At 40.9% G+C, this 24,170-nt stretch overlaps 1 protein-coding gene across 2 annotated transcripts in view; it reads left to right on the top strand.

The window, feature by feature from the left end:
• Rpf2 (ribosome production factor 2 homolog) overlaps positions 1-23,696 on the top strand; it is a 31,627-nt gene extending 7,931 nt beyond the window's left edge. For both annotated transcript variants that reach the window (XM_008852406.2, XM_029555728.1), the window contains 7 exons: positions 2,369-2,408; positions 4,397-4,478; positions 6,737-6,813; positions 8,890-8,989; positions 16,285-16,387; positions 22,688-22,832; positions 23,448-23,696. In XM_008852406.2, coding sequence (XP_008850628.1) covers positions 2,369-2,408; positions 4,397-4,478; positions 6,737-6,813; positions 8,890-8,989; positions 16,285-16,387; positions 22,688-22,832; positions 23,448-23,627 — 727 coding nt within the window. In that variant the 3' untranslated portion in view covers positions 23,628-23,696. The remainder of the gene's footprint in view (positions 1-2,368; positions 2,409-4,396; positions 4,479-6,736; positions 6,814-8,889; positions 8,990-16,284; positions 16,388-22,687; positions 22,833-23,447) is intronic.
• Positions 23,697-24,170: the final 474 nt, after the last annotated feature.

Below are 24,170 nucleotides of genomic sequence, written 5' to 3'. Positions count from 1 at the left end.
TCTCTGTAAGAGCAGCCAGTGCTTTTAACCACTGAGCCATCTTTCCAGCACCTCCCCCCTTAAAAAATTGTATTATGTGTGTGTGTGTGTGTGTGTGTGTGTGTGTGTGTGATGTCAAGGTACATGTGTCCCATGGTGCATGTGGAGGTCAGGACAGCTTTGTGGAGTCAGGTCTCTCTTTCCACCTTTATGTGGGTACCAGGGATGGAACTCAGACTGTTAGGCTTGCACAGCAGATGCTTTACCCGTGGAATCATCTCAAGAGCTTCCCAACTCCCCAGTCTGCTTTAATTTGTGAAACTTTCTCAGTTTTTCCTTGTCTTTGATGGCTTTGGCTCTTGTTTATCCTAGATAAAATTACCCCTTTTCCCTTTGTAGGTAGTAAATATTTAGAGGAGATACTTAGAGACTAAGCAGAGGCTATGCAAATACAGTAGTGTCTCATTATTTTGTGGGTAGTGGATCTAGGACTCCCTGGAGTATAAAAACCTGTGTGGTGTTTTTTGCAGTGTAAGTACTGGGTACATCATTAAGGAATGATGCCAAAACCCAGAAATCTCTGCAGGTCCATTACAGATAAAGTTTTCCCCCAAATACTTCCTATCCATAGTTGGTTGAGTCTGTGGATGCTAAACCCACAGTTTCAGAGGACCATCTGTGTCTTCTTTCAGAAAGCTTGCCCATTAATTGTACTGTCCGTAGTGGGTCATGTGTACAGTTGTGATTATATATTGTGATGTTGCAGTGGTGGCTTTCTGTTGCCTTCATCCCTCATTTTCTTCTATATGTGTTAATTGGAAATCTGAAGGAAAAAATATCTATGTGCCCCCACCACCCTCAATCCCTGCTTTTGTTTGAGACAGGGTCTCACTATGTAGTCCTAGCTGACCTGGAACTCACAGAGATCCACTTGCTTATGCCTCCTGAGTGCAGGGATTAAACGTGTGCACTCTTATGTCCTGGCCTGTCTCTTATTTTTAAGTTACTTGTATCAATTTAATATAGTCTTTAGTGTTCTAATACAATACTATCATTATTTTATTGGTTGTATTGTTTTATCACAATATGGACCATTCTCATAGTACACAGACGGATCCTTTAATAAGAAATAAAAAGTAGAAAATTTAAATCTTACCATATCACTTTTTTCCATTATTATTCATATAAATAATCTGCATTCTCTCTTTTTTTTTTATTGGTCTTTTTGAAACAGTGTCTCCCTGTAGCCCCAGCTGGCCAGGAACTTGCTTATGTCAACCAGGTTGGCCTCCATCTCACAGAGATCCACCTGCCTCTGCCTCCCAAGTGTTGGGATTAAAGGTGTTCGCCACTGTGCCCGGCTCTGCATTCTTTTTTTTTAAAATTTTATGTGCATGAGCATTATGCCTGCATGAGTATAAGTACACCCGTGTCATACAGTGCCCAAAGAGGACAAAAGAGGGCATCAGATCCCCTGGAACTGGAGTTAACCGCCATGTGGGTGCTGAGATTTGAGCCTGGGTCTTCTGCAAGAACAGCCAGTGCTCTTAACCACTGAGCCATCTGTCCATCCCCAAAATCTACATTCCTTACTTTGAATCATAAGGCTTTATATAATTTGGGTGTTTTAAGTGTACATCATGTTTGTTTGTTCGGGTTTTGGTTTTTAGTGTTTTGGATTTGAGACCAAGTCTCATATAGCCTAGGCTGGCCTTGAGCTCCTGATCTTTATGCCTTCCCAGATGTTGGGGTTACAGGTGTATACTTCCATGCTCTGCTTCAGTCTTAGATATTTCCCACCATTATCCCCTTTGCTCACTCGTTTCCAGCAGTGTTTGCCTTCTAGCTGTTGCTTAAACAGTCCAAGCTATGTGTCTGGATATCTGTACTTTTCTGGTAGGAGTGCTAGAGATGAAATCCAAAGGCCTGAACACGTTAGGCAGGTACTCTACTACTGAGCTGTATCTCCAGCCCCTTTGCACATTCTGAGTGTTTTAAGTGTGCATCTTGTGTGCTCCCACTTAGAATAATCTTAACCTCAAAAATTTTATATGGCCAATCCTTTCTTTAATCAAGTCTCAGGTCAGATTGTCATTTTCTACTACCCTTCATGGTAACATAGTGCCTTGTGATTTGTCATAGTATTCACTACCATTTGAATTTATTTTTCTGCTGTCATATAAGCTCCATGAAGACAATTTTTTATGAAGTATCTCTAGCTTAAAAAACAGGTGTCTGCTATATACTAGGCACTAAATGAATTCAATGAATGAATGTCTTTCCAGGTTTTGTTTTAGTCATCTCAATATAAAATTACCTTTTATTCAGCATATCATTTAATTGAATACCAGCATTATTAAAATCAAGATCATTTTTTTAACATTCCTAGGAAAAATATTACAAGGCCATTTGAGGATCAGACATCATTGGTAAGTACAGGAATCTTCCTTATTTTTTCTAAGAAAAAAAAATTTTTTTTTTTTTTGGTCTTTTTGAGACAGGGGCTCCCTGTAGCCCCAGCTGGCCTGAAACTCACAGAGCTGCCTGCCTCTGCCTCCTGAGTGCTGGGATTAAAGGTGTGCACCACCACACCCAGCCCAGAAATCTTTTCTTATTTAAGAGAGCATATATAGACAGGACTGGGTGTGTTGGCTCAGTGATTAGAGTGTTTGCCTTAGTATGCCTGAGACTCTAGGCTGCATCTCCAGCACCATTTAAAAAAATAGGTGTAGTGAAGTACAACTTTAATCCCAGCACTCAGGAGGCAGAGGCAGGCAGATCTCTGAGTTCAAGACCAGCCTGGTCCGTATAGCGAGTTCTAGGCCAGCAAGAGCTACATAATGAGACCTTAAAAGAAAAGCCAACAAAAACAAGGCAAGAAGAGAAATGACTATTCAGACTAATTCATGCTCTACTCCTAGTTTGTTACTGGTTTTTTTTTTGTTTTTTTTTTTTTTGGTCTTTTTGAGACAGGGTCTCTATATAGACCAGGTTGGCATTCAACTCACACAGCTCTGTCTGCCTCTGCCTCTGCCTCTGCCTCTGCCTCTGCCAGGATTAAAGGCGTGTGCCACCACTCCCGACTTTCAAATGTAGTTCTTATACTGGACTATCATTGATCTATCAGCTAGTCCCACCCAGCCAGGTACACAACATGGAACTAATTATAGCCGTGGTGGCATGGAGGTTTTAGAGCTAGAGCCTTGGTTGGTTGCAGTTTGGTGTGAAAAGTAGCAATATGCACTGTAAACTTTTGAGCTCAGTTATAAACATCCAGAACCACTGAGTTGATAAATTTCTGTAGTTCCCCTGGGTGTGCCAAGATATGCCATTGATAATAGTGATGTTCTGCGAGGTAAAGGATTTATCCAGCAAATGAAACACTTGGTATGTTGCTCCAGAAGTACTGCGTTAGCTGGGCATAAGTGGTCTTGTTTCATGCATTAACCTCAGGTTTTGTATATTTTTACTTGCTTTTTATTTGTCTTTTTGAGACAGGGTCTTGTAGCCCCAGCTGGCCTGGAACTCACTATGTATATAGGTTGGCTTCGAACTCACAGAAATCCACCTGCCTCTGCCTCCCGAGTGTTGGGATTGAAGGCACCACATCCAGCACTTCTGTATATTTTTATGTGCCTCTTTTGCCTTGGTACCCCAAAACAGAAAAATTTTGAGGTTAAAAGCTAAAGAAGGAGCCAGGTATGGTGGCACACACCTTTAATCCCAGCACTTGGGAGGCAGAGGCAGGCAGCTCTCTGTGAGTTCAAGGCCAGCCTGGTCTACATAGTGAGTTCTAGGACAGCTGGGGCTACAGGGAGACCCTGTTTCAAAAAAAGACCAAAAACAAAACAAAACAAAAAGCTAAAGAAGCTACTTACATTTTTACTTGCCTTTTTTTTTTTTGAGCTAGGGCCTCATTATATAGCCCCCGCTACACTGGAACTCTAGACTAGGCTGACCTGGAACTCACAGAGGTCTGCCTTCCTCTGCTTCTCTCAGTTCATCTGCATATTTTTGTATTGTTACGTCTTTATTAGCTTTTGTTGGAGGGGGGCACCCTGCTATCCTTTTCTAAGCTCAAAGGTAAGTTTTTTGTTATTTTGGCTGTTTTGTTTTTGTTTTTAAGACAGGGTCTTGTCATTTAACCCTGGCTCAGGCTGGCCTCTAATTCACAGCAGTGTTCCTGCCTCAGCCTTCCAAATTGTGAAATTACAAGTTGGAGCCACCCAGCACTTGGGAGGCAGAGGCAGGTGGATCTCTCTGAGTTTGAGGCCAGCCTGGTCTACATATCAAGTTTTAGGCCAGCTGGGGCTACAGTAAGACCCTGTCTCAAAAAGGCCAAAAAAAAAAAAATCAAAGAACAAGTGTGAACCACCATACTGGACTTGGAGTAAGATTTTTTTCTTTGGTTTTGTAGGAGTTCTTTTCAAAGAAGTCAGATTGTTCTTTATTCATGTTTGGTTCCCATAACAAGAAGCGGCCAAATAATCTGGTAATAGGTGAGTATGGTTTATAGAGTCAGCTCTGACTCAGGTGCTGTTCAGGAGTCAAGGGTAACCAGTGTTTCGGGGTTTTGGTTTTTTTCTTTAAAGTAACCAGTTAGCTCTAGAGAAGTTTTACGTTGTTTCAGCCTTATGCCGTTGTGTAAAATTCTGTTTTTGGACTGGGTATGTCTCAGTGGAAGAGCTTCTTAAAGACCTGAGTTTGAATCTTAGCATCACTACAAAATTTTCTGTCTACCAATCACTACCAAGAATAGGGCATATAAATAGTACCCTGTCAATCCACGGAGGTCAGAATATGAACTGGTTCCTTGGTTATTATTCTTCTGAGTGTGGCTTTTTTTTTTTTTTATTGATTGATTGATTTTATGTGTATGAGTGTACCTCGCTTGCATGTATGTACACCTGTCTTGTGCAGTGCCCACAGACACCAGATGAGGGTGTCAGATCCTCTGGAACTGGAGTTACAGATGGTTGTTAGTTGCCATGTGGGTGCTGGGAACCAAACCCGGGTCTTCTGAAAGAGCAGCCAGTGCTCTTATCCCCTGAGCCATGTCTACAGCTACCTTATAGTCTGTTTTTTAAACAGGAAGGATGGGGTCCTGGTACTCTCAATAACCTCCATATTCAGTTATGGAGATTTCACACTGTAAAATCAGATTTAACCATTTACCTTGTACTTAAATTGTTACTGATCTCCCCTCTCTAGTAGGTTAGCTGAAACTGAGGGGAAAAATGGTCTTACCTTAAGTTGTAGTTTTTTAAAAAACATAAAATACATATATGTTGAGATTAGGATTAGGAAAAAAACCAGCCTATCTTCCCTAACTGATATCTGTTGAATGAATGTATTTTGGAAATGTTTGCCTAGATATATAGAGATTTGATCTAACATGCCCAGCCTTAGGCAAGCCTTTTACTGCCTGTTGGCCTTCATATATTTTGGCTTTGGGGGAATGGATGTGTTGCTACCTAGAGATCTTGATAGACTTCGTTTCCTTTGCCAATTAAAGAATTAAAAGATGGGAAAAATCTCTCACAGCAGAGAGCAATAGGTAACAAACAAAAATAAAGAAATATGGGGGTGGGGATCTCCACAAATGGAGAGAAGATTCAGAAACTGAAAAATCCAAAGCCCCCAGGAGGGCTTGAGTCTTTTAAGTGTTTTTGGTGGGTCCCCTTCCCCAATTTTGGATTTGCCAATTTAAACAAATAAGAGAGAGCCCATTAGCTACAGCTCCAAGCTGAGAAATGTCCAAGACTGGCCTTGGTTTTATCTTAACTGGTCTGGACTGTTCTCAGCTGGAAGGGAGGGGGTATAACCAGTGGGAGAAAAAGCCTGCCAGGTGGTAGGTAGCACGTGCCTTTAATCCCAGCACTTGGGATGCAGAGGTAGGTGGATGGATCTCTGTGAGATTGAGACCATCTTGGTCTACACAGTGAGTTTCAGGCCAGCGGGAACATGGAGACCCTGTCTCAAAGCAAAATAAAACAACCCCACCCCCCCTAAAAAGAAATAAAATAAAAAGGGAGGGAAGGAAGGAAGGGAGGGAGGGAGGGAGGAAGGAAGGAAGGAAGGAAGGAAGGAAGGAAGGAGGAAAGGAAAAGAAAGGAAGGAGGGAAGAGGAAGGAAGGAAGGAAGGAAGGAAGGAAGGAAGGAAGGAAGGAAGGAAGGAAGGAAGAGCAAACCAGCCAGCCTGCCAGGTCTTTGTCTCATACAAGAAGCTGGAAGTGTGCCTTCTTTATTACTCAGCAGTAGCAGTAGCCCTGTCTGTTTATCAGGGATTTAGTCCCCTATGTGTGTTAGTGCTGAGGTTTGATCCCAGGCCTGATGCATACTAAGCATTCTACCACCAATATATACCTCTAGCCTCTTGTTTGTTTTGTTTGTTTGTTTATTTGTTGGGTAGTCTTGCTAACTATCTGGAGTCTGGCCTTAGACTTGGTATTTGGTCCACATTTGCTTTGAATTCAATCCTTCTGCCTCCTCAGTGCTGGAATTGTAGGTGCAGGGCACCACACCCAGCCCTCCCCCCATTTATTCTATAAAATAAAGAATTTAGGGGCTAAACATTCCCTAGACTCTTTTCCATGGCTAATATCCTAACAATACAATTTAGGTAAAGGTGAAAATTTAAGGAAGGAGCATGGTAGAGTGAGTTTAAAAAGACAGAAAAAAGGCAGATAATTTTGGGCATACAGGTAACATACAAGGTGACTGGAACATAAATGCTTAAATATGCATTTCCTTCTAGGTCGTATGTATGACTACCATGTGCTGGATATGATTGAATTAGGTATTGAGAAATTTGTGTCTCTAAAAGATATTAAGGTAAGATACTGATAATAAAACTAAAGAGCACTTTATAATGTTTTTCTTGGCCAATATTGGCATCTTGTGGTTAAGAATTACTGATAGGATTTTGTAGAAAAAGAACTTTATGTAAAAATAAAATTTTATTTTGCTTTTATCCTAGAGGAATATATTTATAACATATAATACATATAGATCTTTTAAAAATATTTGATGTGTTTGAGCGCATTGCCTGCATGTATATAAGTGCACTTGTGTCATGCAATGCTCATGGAAGTCAGAAGAAGGCATCAGATCCCCTAGAACTGGAGTTACTTACAGTTGTTAGCCACCATGTGGGTGCTGGGATTCAAACTCAGGTCCTCTGCAAGAATAGCCAGTGCTCTTAACCACTGAGGTTAAGAGCGTCATCTCTCCAGCCCCACATGCAGATCTTGTAGAGGTTAAACTTCAGACTGTTTCCGTTCTCGGTTAAGCCTATGGTCATCTCGCCAAATGATCAGAGCACTTACTTTATAGAACATAAAAAGTTTTCCACTTAAGCTTCTCCAACCAGAAAGCTCTGGATATTATTATATTATTTTGGCTATTAGCTGTCAAATTATTAGCAGTTCCTCCTTTGGGAACTGCATTGTAACTACTTTGAATGGGATTATAAAGTAGAAAGTAGACATAATAAAAATAGCCTTAGAAAAGCAGCTCAGCTTACCTCAGCTCCTGGGAATAGATTGGAACCCCTCTTCCTCAGTATTCTGCTTCTGGCTTAATCTGTCCCATCAAATACATTACTTGGACCAGAAAGATGGCTCAGTGGAAAGAGACAAAGAATATTGTGGTTTGTAATGGAAAGTTACATAATTTTGTGGTTTTTTTTTTTTTATTTTTTGTTTTGGGTTTAATTTTTTTGACTCATTTTTATTTTGTGTATGAGTGTTATGCCTGCATGTAAGTGTATCCATGTTATGCAGTACCCGAGGAGGGCAGAAGAGGGTGTTGGATCCCCTGGAACTGGAATTATAAATGGTTGTCAGCTGCCATTTGGGTGCTGGGAATAGAACCTGGGTCCTCTGGAAGAGCAGCCAGTGTTCTTAACTGCTGAGCCATCTCTCTAGCCCCTGTTCTTTTGGGGTTTTTTTGAGACTAGGTCTCAATAATGTAGACCAGGCTGGGATTAAACACATGTGCCACCAAACCTGGACTGGGTTTTTGTTTTGTTTTGGGATTTTTGTTGTTTTAGGTTTGAGGGTTTTTTTTTTTATATATATTTTTTTAAATTTTTTTGTGTATCGGTGTTTGCCTGCATGTATGTAAGTGTACCATGTATGTAAAGTGCCCAAAGAGGCCAGAAGAGGGCATGAGAGCTTCTGGAAATGGATTTATAAATGGTTGTGAGCTGCCATGTGGGTACTGGGACTCGAACTCAGGTCCTATAAGAGCTGCATGTTCTCTTAACTGCCAAACTATCTCTCTAGACCCTTGGGTTCTTTTTGTTTGAAATGGGGTTTCATGTCACCCAAACTGGTCTCAAACTTGATATATAACAAAGGTTAGCCCTAAAATCCTGATTCTCCTGCAACTGCCTCTCAGTTGCTGGGATTATGGGCCTGTGCCTCTGTGCCCAGCTGAGTTACTGAGTTTTTGAGGTTCATGGTATGGTTGAAGGATTTGTAGTAAGTGTATATTACTCATTTCCTCAGCCCTCCTGTAAACAGGGCAGACCTTCAAGGTTTAATAGAATTCTTAACTAATATCCTTATCCTATGGGTTTTTATAAAAGCTCATACTAGATCTCTGTTTGGTCCGTCAGTATAACAGCCTTGGGTTCAAGGCAGAATGACCTCAAATTAGAGATGGAGGCAGAAAACGTGGGTTTAAGTGACATTTTTGGTCTGTCAAATCAATGATTTTCTTGTTCCTCAGTTATAATCAAATATAAAATAGGTGGGTGTAACAACAAAAAAAGATAGTATGAGCAAAAATGTGAAGATTATTTTAATATATATTGGCTGCCCTAAAAACTGTCATATAAGTTGTTGAGATTTTGATAATTATATAATTACAGTGCCACTGTTTTTGGTTTTTTTAATCTCGTAGAATAGTAAATGCCCTGAGGGCACCAAACCCTTGTTAATATTTGCTGGTGATGACTTTGATGTAACAGAAGACTATAGAAGACTGAAAAATCTTCTTATTGGTAAGTGTTTCAGTATTCTCTATACAGGACTGTTCATTGGTGGCTCTTTGCCATTTCACTCTGGCTGAGTATACAGTTCTTTTTTTATTTATTTATTTATTTTTTTGCCTACTCTCCCCCCTTTTGTTAATGTCTTGCTATTATTTATTTTTTTTACTTATTTTAAGACAGAATCTTACTGTTTAGCCCTGGCTGGTCTGGAATTCCTATGTGTACCAGACTGGTGTCAAACTCACCAAACTCACAGAGATCCACCTGCCTCTGCCTCTGTGGTGTTAGGTCACCACGCCCTCCCTTTTTTGAGACAGGGTCTCCCATAGCCCCAGCTGGCTTGGAACTCACTATGTAGACTAGGCTGGCCTTGAACTCCCAGAGATCTGCCTGCCTCTGCCTCCTGAGTGCAGGGATTAAAGGCCACCACACCTGGCTACTTCTCATTTAAAACTGTGTATATGTGTGGGTATGTGCATGCAGGTGTATGAGGTGTGGAGTTCCCCTTTAGCTGGAATTAACAGGTGGTTGTGAGCCACCCAACATTAGTGCTGAGAACTGAACTTTGGTCCTCTGAAAGAGCATTAAGTGCTCTTAACCACTGACCCATCTCTCCAGCTCCCATAGTTTGTTCTTCTCCATCCCTTTCTCCAGTGGCCTTTCCTGGGCCCTTTGCCTCATGCTGGTCCTATTTCACCCCCTCTGCTTTCATGTGACATGTATCCCATTACCCTCTCTTTCCCCATAAGATCTCCTTTCTAGTTTTATTACGCAGAAGCCTATACATATGAACACACACACCAAATTTAAATCCAGATTCAGCATGTGAAAGAAATGTGGTGTCTGAGTCCGGCTTATTTTACTTAACATAGTAATCCTCATGCATACATTTTCACTTGGTCATGATTTCATTTTTCTTTGCAACATAAAATACCATTTTATATCTATACCGTATTTTCATTATCCATTCATCTGTTTGATGGACAAAATGAAAACAATCATTTCAAAAGACCCCATAGTCTTTACAGTTCCAACATTGTTTAAAGTCTGAAGTTGGGCTGTTGAGATGCCTCAGAGGGCAAAGGTGCGTGCTGCCAAGCCTGATGACCCAGAATGACATGGAAGGAGAGAACCAAGTCTTGCAAGTTGTCCTAGGACTCTACACATGTGCCATAGCATGCACATGTGCTCACATTTCTGTGCACACACATAAATAATAAATGTTCAGTTTTAAAAACGAGCAAAAGTCTTATTGGACACTCAAGGCCATCACTTTAAAAAATTTTTATTATTTTTATTTTATTTGTATGAGTGTATTGCCTGCATGTGTGTAAGTGCACCTGTATTGTGCAAGGTCTACAGAGGTCAGAAGAGGGCATTGGATCCCCTGGAATTTCAGACAGTTGTTAGCTGCCATGTGAGTGCTGGGAATCAAACCCATGTCCTCTGCAATAGCAACCAATACTCTTAACTGCTGAGTCATATCTCTTCAGCCCCTCAAGGTCATCCCTAATTTATTTTTATTCATTCTTTTTTTTTTGGTCTTTCTGTAGCCCCAGCTGGCTTGGAACTCACTATGTAGGCCAGGCTGGCCTTGAACTCACAGAGAGCCACCTGCCTCTGCCTCCCAAGTGCTGGGATTAAAGGTGTGCACCACCATGCATAGCTCAAGGCCATCTCTTAACTGAGATCCTATAAAATAAAAAAAACAAGTTAACAAGTTACACATTTCCAGTAGATAAGATAGTACAGATTAAACATTCGCATTCCAAAAGGGAAAAATGGGCATAACAAGGAATGAGTGGACCAAAGCAAGACCAAAACCCAGCAGGGACAACACTAAATTCTGCAGCTCCATGTCCAACATCAGGGGCTTGTGATGGAATCTGGGTTCCAAAGGACTTGGGTAGCCCCCTTCCCTCCTGCTTTGCCACCTGTAGTTCTAATAGGGCCAGCTTATGTGCAGCTTTCTTCGGTGGCTGTCCCATGGTTCTGGCATCTCCAACATCCTAGGATCTCCATTGCAACTTAGGCTTTACCTTCACAACTTCATATAGCCTCCTAGGGATTCTGACTCTGCAACATATTGACTGGCCTCAGCGTCTCTGGAGCCATGGTGCACAGTTTCATGACACACACACGCACGACTAGATTCCTTTTCTTTTTTTAATATTATTTTTTATTTTATGTGTATGAGTATTGCCTGCATGTATGGAAGTACACCTATGTCATACAGTGCCCTTGAGGTCTGAAGAGGGCATAGAATTTCCCTGGAATTGGAATTACAGATGGTTGTTAGCCATGTGGGTGCTGGGAATTGAACCTGTGTCCTCTGCAAGAGCAGTCAGTGCTCTAACCACGGAGCCATCTCTCCAGCTCCTCTACTTTCCTTTTGTTGCTGTGACAAACACAATGACCAAAGGCTACCTAGGGGAGGAAAAGGCCTATTTTACCTTACAGGTTGTAGTCCATCATTGAGGACGTCAGGGCAGGAACTTGAAGCAGAAACCATGGAGGAAGGCTTCTTGCTTGCTCCCTTATGGGCTCATGCTTAGCTACTTCTTATTTTCTTTTTCTGGAGACAGGGTTCTACTATGTAGCCCTGGCTGGCCTAGAGCAGGCTGTCTTTGAACTTGCAGAGATCCTCTTCTACCTCCTGCATCCTGGGATTAAAAGCTTGTACTACCACACCTGGCATTTAATTAACTTTATATATATATAGTTAAATATATATATATATATATTTATTTTTATTTCATGTGTATGAGTGTATTGCTAGCATGTATGTAAGTGCACCCATGTTGTGCAGTGCTGGTGGAGGTCAGAAGAAGGCATTGGATCCCCTGAAACTGGAGTTATGAATGGTTGTTAGCCTCCATGTGGGTGCTAAGAATTGAACCTGGGTCCTCTGCAAGAACAGTCAGTGCTTTTAACCACTGAGCTATCTCTCTAGCCCTAGTTATCTTTCTTATATAGTCTAGGATCACTTTCCCAGAGAATGTTGCCACCCATATTGGGTTTGGCCCTCCTACAGGCAGTCCTCAAAGGCCAATCTGATATGGGAAATTCCTCAATTGAGACTTCCTTCTCAGATGACTCTAGGCTATGCCAGGTTGACAATTAAAACTAAGTAGGATACCCTTCAATCTTGGATCTTTCATGCCTGCAAAATTAATACCATGTGGACGATGCTGTCAAGTTCTGCCAGCTGGATATGGAGTCTGACCTCATTGTACACATTTATATCAGTATCTCTAGGCAGATCCTAGAGAAATCTTATGTATATAGTCGCTTTAGAAGAATAGCGAAGCTGGTGAGGTGGTACATACCTTTAATTCCAGCATCGAAGGCAAAAGCAGGCAGATCTCTGTAAGTTCAGAAGCCAGCCTTATCTACTTAGTGAGTTGCAGACCAGTTTACACAGTGAGACCCATGCCTCAAAAAAATAAAACAAAAAAGTAGTTAACCTCTTTAGTGGCATTCTCTATTTAGGCTGTCTCCTTTCAAATGCATATGTATTTTCAAAGATAGAGCCTTGGGCCAGGCATGGTGGCACATGTCTTTAATCCTAGCTTTTAATCTGGGATTACTCAGGAGGCAGAGGCAAGTGGATCTCTGTGAGATGTGGGCCAGCCTAGTCCACAGAGTTAAGTTTGAAGCTACCTGGGGCTACATAGTGAGACCCTTCTCAAAAAACAATTTGAACTAATTTGTTTTTTAATATTTTATTTATTATTTTTATTTTATGTGTATGAGTGTATTGTCTGCATGTATGTGAGTTCACCCATGTTTTGTAATGCTGCGGAGGTCAGAAGACAGCTTGGGATTCCCCTGGAACTGATAAATCAGGAGGATCAGCAGTTCAAGGTCATCCTAACTTGGAGGCCAGCCTGGGCTACATGACACTGTCTCAACAACAAAAACAGCCAGGTGTAGTAGCACACAACTTTAATTCCAGCACTCAGGAGGCAGAAACAGACTGATCTCTGTAAGATGGAGGCCAGCCTCATCTACATAGCAAGTTCCAGGCAGGCCAGGGCTACATAGAGTGAGATCCTGTCTCAATAAACAGTATGTCGGCCTGGGTTCAGTGCCAGTACCATAAAAATTTAAAAAGAAAAGAAAATTAAGACAAGTCTTTCATTAAATGTATTGCTCCTTTTCTATCCTGTTCGTTACTTTCTTAGCAAGGAAGATGGGCATTTTGGGGGTTGATTGAGCTTTTCCATTTACAGTGCAGTGTTCTCTGAGAACCAGTCCATCCGCACCCCCACCCACCCCCCCGCGCCTTTTTGTTTTTTTAGACAGGTGTCACTATGCAGCGTAGGCTGGTGAACTTGGAGCAGTACTTCTGCCTCAGCCTCCCAAGTGCTGGGATTATAGGTATGAGCCACTATACCAACTCAAGAGCATTTTTTGAGACTGGTTCTTGCTCTTCAGTCCAGCCTCTGAGTACTGGGATTAGAGCCATGTACCACCATGTAAGGCTTTGACTCTTTTTCTTCCCTCCCTCCTCTCTCCCCTTCCCCTCCTTCCCTCTCCTGTGTGTGTGTGTGTGTGTGTGTGTGTGTGTGTGTGTGTGTGTGTGTGTGTGTGTGTGTTTTGAGACTGGGTCTTTGTAGTCCAACCTGGACTCTCTTTACAGCAGTTCTTCTGCCTTTGTTCCTACATGCTGGGTTTACACAGGATTATAATTGAGTGCCACATCAGTGTTGACTAGGTCTTACAAACCTTGACTTCTCATTATTCTGTGCCTCCACTAGATGGCATGAAAGACCACATAGAGCAGTGATAAGGGAAGGGAATGAAACTGGCAAAGAAACCTGGGGAAAGTAGAAGAATGGAGTGAGAGTGTTGGTCACCAAGGGAAGTTAGGTTTTCAGTATAAATACATACAGCACTGCTTGTTGTGTGCTGTGTGTTCAAATGAAATACAGTCATGTGTCATGTAACGATAGGCATATATTCTGAAAAGTGTGTCATTACATGATTTCCTCAGTGTGTGAACATATTTACACAGAAAAATGACAATGACGCCATTTGTGATACCTTACAGGACAGCTGTCCCATGTGTGGTCAGTGCATGCCATAAATCAGTAAGGAATGAAATTAATAAAGGGTTTTCTTTTTCTGGACCCTTTCCTTATCTCTTAAACATAGCACAATAAATGTACTGGGAACTGCTTCTTTATTCTTTCTCTTTTTCTTTTTGTGGTGGTGCTGGGGATCAACTCAGGACCTTATACATGCTAGGCAAGCCCTCTGTCACTAAATTATACCCCAAGTTCTGGAATTGCTTCCCCTCTCCCCTTTTTCTCTCTCCCTCCCTTCCCCTCTCTCTCCTGCCTTTTAAAAAATTTATTTTTTTATGTGTGTATGTGCGAGTGTGCATGGTATGTGATGTTGGGGGAGTGGAAGTCAGAGAAAGGAAAACTTTCGTGAAGTTAGTTCTCTCCTTCCACTTCTTTTTGTTTTTTTTGGTTTTTTTGAGATAGGGTCTCCTTAAGCTCCCTATAGCTGGCCTAGAACTCGCCCTGGGATTAAAGGCGTGCACCACCACACCCAGCCTTCAGTTCCATTATCTTGCTGGCCTGGAACTGCTTTTCTTCATAGAAAATGAGTAAATAATTGATTTTTATTTTTTGGTCTTTTTGAGATAAGGTCTCCATGTAGCCCCAGCTGTCCTGGAACTCACTATGTAGACCAGGCTGGCCTTGAACTCACAGAGATCCACCTGCCTCTGCCTCCCGAGTGCTGGGATTAAAGGCGTGCGCCACCACACTCGGCATATATAACTGATTTTTATATTTTGTTTGTCCTAATTTTGGGGGAGGAGGGGATCTTTTGAGACAGGGCTCCCTGTAGCCCCACCTGGCCTTGAACTCACTATATAGACCAGATTGGCCTTGAACTCACAGAGATCCACCTGCTTCTGCCTCTCAAATGCTGGACTAAGGCATGGGCCACCACGCTTGGCGTTTGTCCTAATTTTTATGATCACTGTTCTTTGTGACTGTTCTTTGTATATAAAGCTGATTATAAGCAAAGAATATGTTCATTTTGGGGGATGCATTTAATTCTAGCACTCAGGATGTATGCAGTTGATCAGGAATTCTTGAGCATTCTCATAGTGAGTTTGAGGGTAAATGAGGTTAATATGACACCACTAATTGTCACTCTGTCTCAAAAAAAGGACTAAAGTAGAGCTGGAAAGATGACCCAGAGGTTGGTTAAGGGCTTCAGTTTGATCCTGGAACCCACTAAGAAAGAGCCAGATGTGGTGGCATGTGCACTTAAAATCCCATTGCTGGGGAGGCAGAGACAGGCTTACTCTGGGCCAGCCTAGCTTACTTGGCAAGTTGTATGCCAGTGAGAGACCCAGCCTCAAAAAAAAAAAAAAGGGAAGGGCCAGGCATAGTGGTGCATGCATTTAATCCCAGCACTTGGGAGGCAGAGGTAGGCAAATTTCTGTGAGTTCAAGGCCAGCCTGGTCTATATAGCAAGTTCCAGGCCAGCTGTGGCTACAGGGAGACCCTGTTTCAGAAACACACACACAAAAGTGAGTTCCAGGAAAGTCTGGAGATGGTCTACATAGTGTTCCAGGTCAATTGGGGCTATATAGTGAGATCCTGTCTCAAAAAAGCCAAAAAAACAAAGGTAGACAGTGCCTAAGGAACAACACCAGAGGTTGTCCTCTGGCCTCAGCATGCATGTGCATGTGTACCCACACATCTGTGTGCTTATGTATGTACATACACACAAATAAAAAAATTTTATTATTTTTATTTTATGTGTATTATTTTTATTTTATGTGTATTGCCTGCATGTAGGTAAGTGCACCTGTGTCATGCAATACCCACAGAGGTCAGAAGAGGCTGTCTGATCCCCTGGGACTGGAGTTACCACAGTTGTTAGCTGCCATGTGAGTGCTGGGATTTGAACTCAGGTCTTCTGCAAGAACAACCAGTGTTCTTAACCGCTGAGCCATCTCTTTAGCCCCAAATAAAAAATTTTAAATGTAGCTCTTGGGGCTAGAGAGATAGTTCAGTGGTTAAGAGCACTGGCCGCTCTTGCAGAGGACCCAGGTTTGGGTCCCAGCACCCACATGGCAGATAACGACCAGCAACTTCAGTTCCAGGGTATCCCATGTCCTCTTCTGACTTCCTTGGGCATTGCACAAACATAGTACACTTACATACATGGAAACAAACACTCATACATATAAAATAAAAATACTTTTTAAAATATAGCTCTTTATTACTAAAATTTGAACTTTGTTTTTAAATAACTGAATCTGCTTTCAGATTTCTTCAGAGGCCCCACGGTATCAAACGTCCGATTGGCTGGATTGGAGTATGTTTTGCACTTCACTGCACTGAATGGGAAGGTTTACTTTCGAAGCTATAAGTAAGTACATTTCCTAGTGTGGTTTCTTTTTTTTTTTTTAATCCTTAGGACTAGCACTTTACTCTAACTCACTTAGAATTGGCTCCTACCCAAAGGTTTTTAATTTACAGCTCGTAGTAGCTGCAGCACTATGCTGATCCTCCCTCTGTTCCCCTGCTAAATTTTGTCTCTGAAACTACTTTTCCAGGGTCCCTGCGCATCTAGTGCTGCCCTCTTTCATGAGCCTGGAATGCTTAGTAATCACCCTTCCTAGAGTTCTGTGATAATTTCTTAATTGGTTTTGACTGGATTTAGAGCACTAAGCCACACGTCAGCCCAGCCAAAACAAATGTCAAAATTCTAGATTTGAAAACTAGTCTAAAAGGGAAGAACTAATAACTAACATTAGTTTTTCCCTCTTTTTACAGTCTAGGCTTCTACCCTAACCTCAGCACAATAGTAACATAAATATAGATCCTGACAAGCAGATTTTTTATTGTTGTTTGGCTTGTTTGTTCTCTTTTGAGACTGGATCTCTATGTAGCTTAGGCCGAACTTGAGCTCACTGTGTACCCCAGGCAGCCCTCAAACTTGCAGTCTTCCCCACTCAGCCTTCCAAGTGCCGAGATTACAGGTGTGAACCACCATTCCCAGCCAGATATTTTTCTTAAATTAATTTATTAATTATTTTTTTAAAAAAATAATTCTTAATTCTTAATTAATTCTTAATTAATTTCTTTATTTTTTTAAAAAATGCTTAATTTATTTTTATTTTATTTGTATGAGTGGAATTGTCTGCATGTATGTAAATGCACCTGTGTTGTGCAGTGCCCTTGGAGATCAGAAGAAGGCCCTGGATTCTCTTGGATTTGGAGGTAACAGATGATTGTTAGCTGCCATGTGGGTGCTGGGAATTGAACCTGAGTCCTCTGCAAGAGCAGCTAGTGCTCTTTATTGCTGAGTCATCTCTCCAGCCCCCCACATTTCTTTTTATTAAAGTTGTGCCATTTAAGGTTAGTATCCCTTTTACTGTTTTTTTTTTTAAATATTTTATGATTTTTATTTTATATGTATGAGTGTTATGCCTACATGTATATAAGTACACATGTGTTGTGCAATGCCCACGGAGGACAGAAGAGGACCCTAGAACTGGAGTTACAGACAGTTGTTAGCTGCCATGTGGGTGCTGGGATTCAAACCTGGGTCTTCTGCAAGAACAGCCAGTGTTCTTAACTGCTGAGCCATCTCATCTCTCTAGCCCCCCTTTTACTGTTTTTTAAAAATAAAATGTCCAGACAGTCATGGTGGTACACACCTTTAATCCCAGCACTTGGGAGGTAGAGGCTGTTAGATCTCTGAGATAAAGGCCAGCCTGGTCTATATAGTGGGTTCCAAGGCAGCTGGAGCTATAGAGAGACCCTGTCTCAAAAAAATAAAAATAAAATAAATAGAATAAAATATCCAAATGAAACTAAATATTTACCTCATTTGTCTGTGGTGGAGAGATGTATATGAACAAAGACAGCCTGACCCCTTGGCATTGGTTAAAACCAGGAGTGAGCCTCATTTGTTCGGAGAACTTTTTCTTACAGATTTCTTTTGGAACTGTTCGCTTGAACAAAAAACTTGCTTTGTATTTATTGAAACAGTATATCCAAACCAAGAAGAGATCAACAGTTTAAACAGACCCATAACATATAAGGAAATTGAAACAGTAATACAAAACCTCCCAACTGAAAAAAAGCCCACACCCAGATGGATTTATAGCAGAATTCTACCAGACATTTAAAGAAGATATACAGAGCTGGGCTGGGTGGTGCATGCCTTTAATCCCAGCCCTTGGGAGGCAGAAGCAGGTAGATCTCTGTGAGTTCAAGGTCAACCTGGTCTACATAGTGGCTTCTGGGCCAGCTGGGACTATAGGGAGACCCTGTGTCAAAAAGACCAAAAATAATGAAATAAAATATGTAAAATAAAATATCTACAACCAATACTACTTAAATTATTCAAAAAGATAGAAACAGGGGGAGAGCTCCCAGATTCCTTCTGTGAAGCCAGCAATACTCTAGTACCAAAGCCAGGTAAAACACAACCAAAAAAGAAAACTATAGACCCATGTCCTTAATGAACATAGTTGCAAAAATTCTCAACAAACCCTTGGGGCTGGAGAGATGGCTCAGCCATTAAGAGCACTGACTGCTCTTGCAGAGGACCTGGGTTTGATTCCCAGCACCCACATGGCAGCTACAAACCATCCTTAACTCCAGTTCCAGGGGAATCCGAAGCCCTCTTCTGACCTCCACGGCATTGCACAACACGGGTGCACTCACATACATGTAGGCAATATACATCCATACACATGAAATAAAAATAATAAAATATTTTTTTAAAAAATTCTCAATAAAATAGACACACATCAAAAAGATCACCCACCAGCCGGGCAGAGGCAAGCAGATCTCTGAGTTCGAGGCCAGCCTGATTTACATAGTGAGTTCCAGGCCAGCTGGGGCTACAGGGAGACCCTATCTCACCCCCCGCCAAAAAAAATAAAACCTGGCACAGAACTGTGGAAATGGACAGTAGGCCCCAATCTTAGTAGAAGAATTGCTGGTAGCTGATTACTGCTGGGTGAGGAAGAACTGATCTTAAAGAGAGGGACTCTAGATAGGCCAACTAGACCTCAGTGGATGAACTTGCACTGAGGGACATCTGGGGACACTAACTTGACATGATAGGCCTTAACACAAATGACAGAATGTATGAATTTATGGGAGGGGCCCAATGAGGAAGGGGGTATAAAGATTATTAATATATTCTGTATGAAATACACAAAAATTCAATAAAAATTTTTTCAATTAAGAAAAAATTTTTAGTATATCCAATATGATATGGGAAAGAAATGAACCTTTTCATATCTGAGGATTTTCCCCTTCTGACCCCTACTGACCCAGAGTAGCATAAACAACCACAGACAGATGCTCTTAATCTAATCCCACCTGTTGCTTGTAACGTAAACTGATATTTGCTGCTTAGGTTTTCACAACATTCATAAACACATATTATTCTGGGTCAGAGACAGTGAAGGGTCATGAGGGATTAAAACTGTATGTTTAGCTTACAAGAGGAGCCCAAGGTCTAGTAAGATTGTTTACACTATAAAAAAGCTAAGATAGTGTTAAATGTTCTCAAAAGATCATATTAACTTTGGTTACATGGTTAGGTAAGATTCTCATTTGTAACAGAAGGTATTTCCAAAACAGTCATTCCTACCACACTTGTCAGTCATTTTTATCTTGGTCTCAACTCTGAATCAGAGATGCTTATAACCTTTGGGTCATATGCCTAGGAGTACCATTTCTGTTTTCTATTTTCCTTTCATTGCAAGTAAAATAATAGGGCCTTTGGATGTAGCTTTGTGGAAGAGTGCTCGCCTAGCATGCCCAAGGCTCTTGGTCTGATCCCCAGTACTACATAAAATTAAAATAGCCAGGCATGGTGGCACACACCTTTAATCCCAGCACCTAGCACCCAGCACCTTTAATCCCAGCGGCAGAGGCAGGTGGATCTCTGTGAGTTCAAGGCCAGTCTGGCCTACATAGTGAGTTCCAGGACAGCTGGAGCTACAGGGAGACCCTGTCTCAAAAAAGACCCCCCCCCCCAAAAAAAAGGTAAAATGATAATAAGGCAAAATTATTATCTAATGATTGTGAGATATAATTAGTTGTTTATATTATTTTTAGCTAGTTTAGACTGAAAAACCCCTAAGACTATTATTTGTATTTTCTCACTTGATTTTGGAGCTTTCAGGACTGTTAGCCATGTGTGGTGTCACATGGCTGTAATCTTGGCACTTAGAGATTGAGGCAGGAGGGTCAGGAGTTTGAGGCCAGCCTGGGCTATATGAGACGCTGTCCAAAAAAAAAAAAACCAGGAAAAAAATGTGTTAGAGGCTGGGAAGTATAGCTTAGGAGTAAAGCTCATGCCCAGACTGCCTGAGACAGTATCAAAAAACAAGGTGGATGGCACTGAGGAAGGATATCAGCATGTATACACACAAATACAATCTGTCATATGAGTTAAGGATAAGCCAGAAGTGGTGGTGCCCATCTCAGCACTCGGAGGCAGAGGCTGAATGTCTTGTGAGTTTGAAGCCAGCCTAGTCTATATAGGGAGTTACAGGCTAGCCAGGGTTACACAGTGAGACCCTGTCTCAAATAAAAAATGAAGATCAAGAATAAATTTTCACTGTAATTTCATATGTCTACCATAGAATATGATTGAGGAAATCACTTTTAGGTTAGCCTGGCAATCATTCATAATGAAAAGAATGTTGGAATTTTAAAAATCAGAAACCCTAGTATGAAATTTTGTTTCATCTTTTGGAGACAAGATTTCATGTACCCCAGGTGGCCTTGGATTTGCTACACAGTCAAGGCTGGCCTTAAAGCCCTGATCCTCTTGCTTCCACCTCTCAAGTGCTGAGATTAAATGATTTTGTGCTTCTTGAATCAAAGCATCTTTGAACATGAAATTAATAGGATTTTTGATTGTTTTAGAAACAGAGTCTAAATAGTACTGGCTGAGCTTAGTACTTACTATATAGTTCAGGCTGGCTTCAAACTTGTAATCTCTTGCCCCTGCATCCTGAGTTCTGGGGTTATAGGCATGAGCCATAATGCCCAGCTTGAACATGAAATTATGTTATACAGCTTTTGAAATGTCCTTTTGGTTGAATAATCAGTGTTCATTGACCTCTTCCTATATATGCTATAGTAACAAGTTTATCTCACAAAGCAAACATAACTTTCCAGTCAGAGAGTTCACATAATGAAAACAACATTACAGTGTCAGCCAAGGAGACGTGTAAGGAGAGAATCAGGAATAGGGAAGCAATTGAATTGTCTGTCTTTGTGTTTGGGTTTTGTACCAGTCTCATTGTTTTGTTTTGGATGGGGTCTCTGTACCCAAGCTGGCTAGAACTTGAAATGGCCTCATCTCACAGGAGTCTGTCTGCCTCTGCCTCCAAAGCACTGAGATTAAAGGTGTAGGCCACTGTGCTTGGCCTGAATGTCAATCTTGATTTAGAGCTTAGAGGCTAGGGATATATATGTCAGTGGTAGAGTGCTTGCCTAACATGGCCAAAGACCAGGACTATGCCAGATAAACAGTACAACTTTGAGAGGGAAAAGAAAGGTTAAAATCTGAGATGATTCTAGATTCTGGACAATAGATACTTGGCTACAAATATGAAAGCCCATTTCTCCAGACCCCCCCATTTACAATTTCTTTATAAATACCTTTCTCTATGACAAGAAATAAGTCAATTTTAAAGGATTAACAGTTGATAACTTTAAGTTAGCATTAAAAGAGCAAACCTGGAGAGATGGCTCAGTGGTTAAGAATATTTGCTGCTCTTTCTAGGATTTGGTTCCCAGCACCCACATGATGGCTCATAACTGTCTATAACTTCAGTTTCAGGCAATCTGACACCCTCTTTCTGGCCTCCACGGGCACCCAGGCACTCATGTAGGCAAATGTTCATATACATAAAATAGAAATAAATCCTTTTAAATAAAAAGCAAATATATTAGTACAAAGAATGTAATATTAATTTTATAAAAGAAAATTCAGTTTATTTCAGATAGTAAATGGAGCCTATTGTCTGGCCCACCAGTACTTGTATAAATAAGAAGGGAAATGGGAGTTCTTTATTGAGAGAAAAGCAAGAGACCCATCATATGATTAGACATTGAAGAGTCAGTGTTTGGTTTGTTTTTCTTCTAAGTAATTTTAAACCTATAGAAAAATTACATCAATTTAAAAAGTTCTGGATTTCATTTTTCTATTTTATTTATTTAATTTAATATAATTTTATTGGATTTCACTGTTAAAGGTTTAATAAATAAAGGGAAAGAAACCAGGCCAGGCATGATGGCCAGAACTAGGGAGGAAGAGGTAGGATTGCCACAGATTCAGGCCAGGCAGGGGAAGAAGTCAGAGGCAATGGCACATGCTTAATCCTAGCTACTCTGGTGCTAGGGATCAAATTTAGGGCTTTGTGCATATTAACATGCATGTATTCTACCATTGAACTCTACCCCCAGTGAAAATTATTCTTATATTGTTTCTCAGAAACACTGCATGATTTTATTTCTGATTTAAAAAAAAATAAACCAGAGAATGCACTTGGCATAATGTCTAAAGTGTTTAAGAAGCTTGGCCTTTGTAACTGTCACTGTTTGAAACCCTTTCAACAGGAATATTTTGGAGGGAGAACTTTGAAAAAATCAAAACAGCATTTCTTTTTTCCTTTTCATAAAGGTTGCTGTTGAAGAAATCTGGTTGTAGAACTCCACGAATTGAATTGGAAGAGATGGGACCTTCGTTGGATCTGGTTCTCAGGAGGACACACCTTGCATCAGATGATCTCTATAAGTTATCTATGAAAATGCCCAAAGCTCTCAAGGTATATAGCCTATAATGTAGTGCTGTGTTTATTTCTATATTCCACTCTTCTTTCCAGAAAGGATTTGTGGCATATGATATTAGGAGACTTAGATGAATGAAACAGGTAAAATTAGGCTCAGAGCCAGGAAAAGGAGGAACAACCTGTCCAGTCATTAAGGATAATAAAGAGTTGCAGAAACCAGGCATCAAGTTTGGCTGACAGTTTTCTGGTAGCCAAGACTGCTATTTGCAGCAAACAGACAAACAGAACCAGAATAAGTTGGCCATCATGAAGGCTCTGGGTATAGAACACTATGTATATAAACATAATGCATAAAATGTGTTCTGGCTTGTAGCCTAGGGGACTTTCACTCATGATTTTCCTCCTTTAGCCTCCTAAATCTTGGCTTGCAGGCATGTACCATCAGGTCCAGCTTTAGATTGTTTTAAAATCAAGTAAAAGTACATCCTTAAGAAGAAAGGTGTGTACAGCTGTACACTTTATTCATTGAGAGAATCCTCACTAACAGAAATTGTTACCAAGAGAGTCTGCCAGATTATCACCAGTTCATGGTAGTAGAAGGCCATATTAAAAAATTACATGTATACACATGTATTTTCCCTTGTTTTATAGCCAAAGAAGAGGAAGAATATCTCTCAGGATACTTTTGGTACAACTTTTGGAAAGATTCATATGCAGAAGCAAGACCTAAGCAAACTACAAACCAGGAAAATGAAGGGATTGAAGAAGCGACCTGCAGAGAACATAATAGAAGACCAGGAGAAAAAGTCCAAGAGAATTAAAAACAATTAGTGGAACCTAACCAACAACTACAGTTATATTGTAGTTTGTTACTAAAATAGAATTTCCTATTTCAGTCTGTTCAGTTTTCTTAAAAGATTTTGTTTATTTGGAGTTCTTTAGAAAAAGTAGGGGGTGAGACAGGATCTCACACTACAGTCCAGGCAGGCCTCAAACCTGCCAGTCTTGTCTCAGCTTCCCAAGTGCTGGGATCACAGTCATGTACCACCATACCCGGCTTATTGAATATTTTTATAACAGAATTTATTACGTATTTTTAAAAACTTCTAAGTGTGTGTGTATGTGTAGGTCAGAATACAACTTTGTGGAATTGGTTCTCTTCCACCTTTGTGTGGGTTCTGGGAATTGAACTTGGGTCATCAAACTTGTGCACTAAGTGCCTTTACCTACTGAGCCATCTTGCTGGCCCAATTTATATTTTTTAAGACAAGGTCTGTCTCACTATATAGCCCTAGTTGACCTGAAACTCATATAGACCAGGCTGGCTTTGAACACAGAGATCCTCCTGCCTCTGTTTCCCAGGTGCTAAGCTTA

Source organism: Nannospalax galili, unplaced genomic scaffold (genome assembly GCF_000622305.1).
Source record: "Nannospalax galili isolate Female #2095 unplaced genomic scaffold, S.galili_v1.0 scaffold646, whole genome shotgun sequence".
Classification (NCBI taxonomy): Eukaryota; Metazoa; Chordata; class Mammalia; order Rodentia; family Spalacidae; genus Nannospalax; species Nannospalax galili.
Note: the sequence above shows the minus strand (reverse complement) of the source record. Positions and strands in the feature narration are given on the sequence as shown.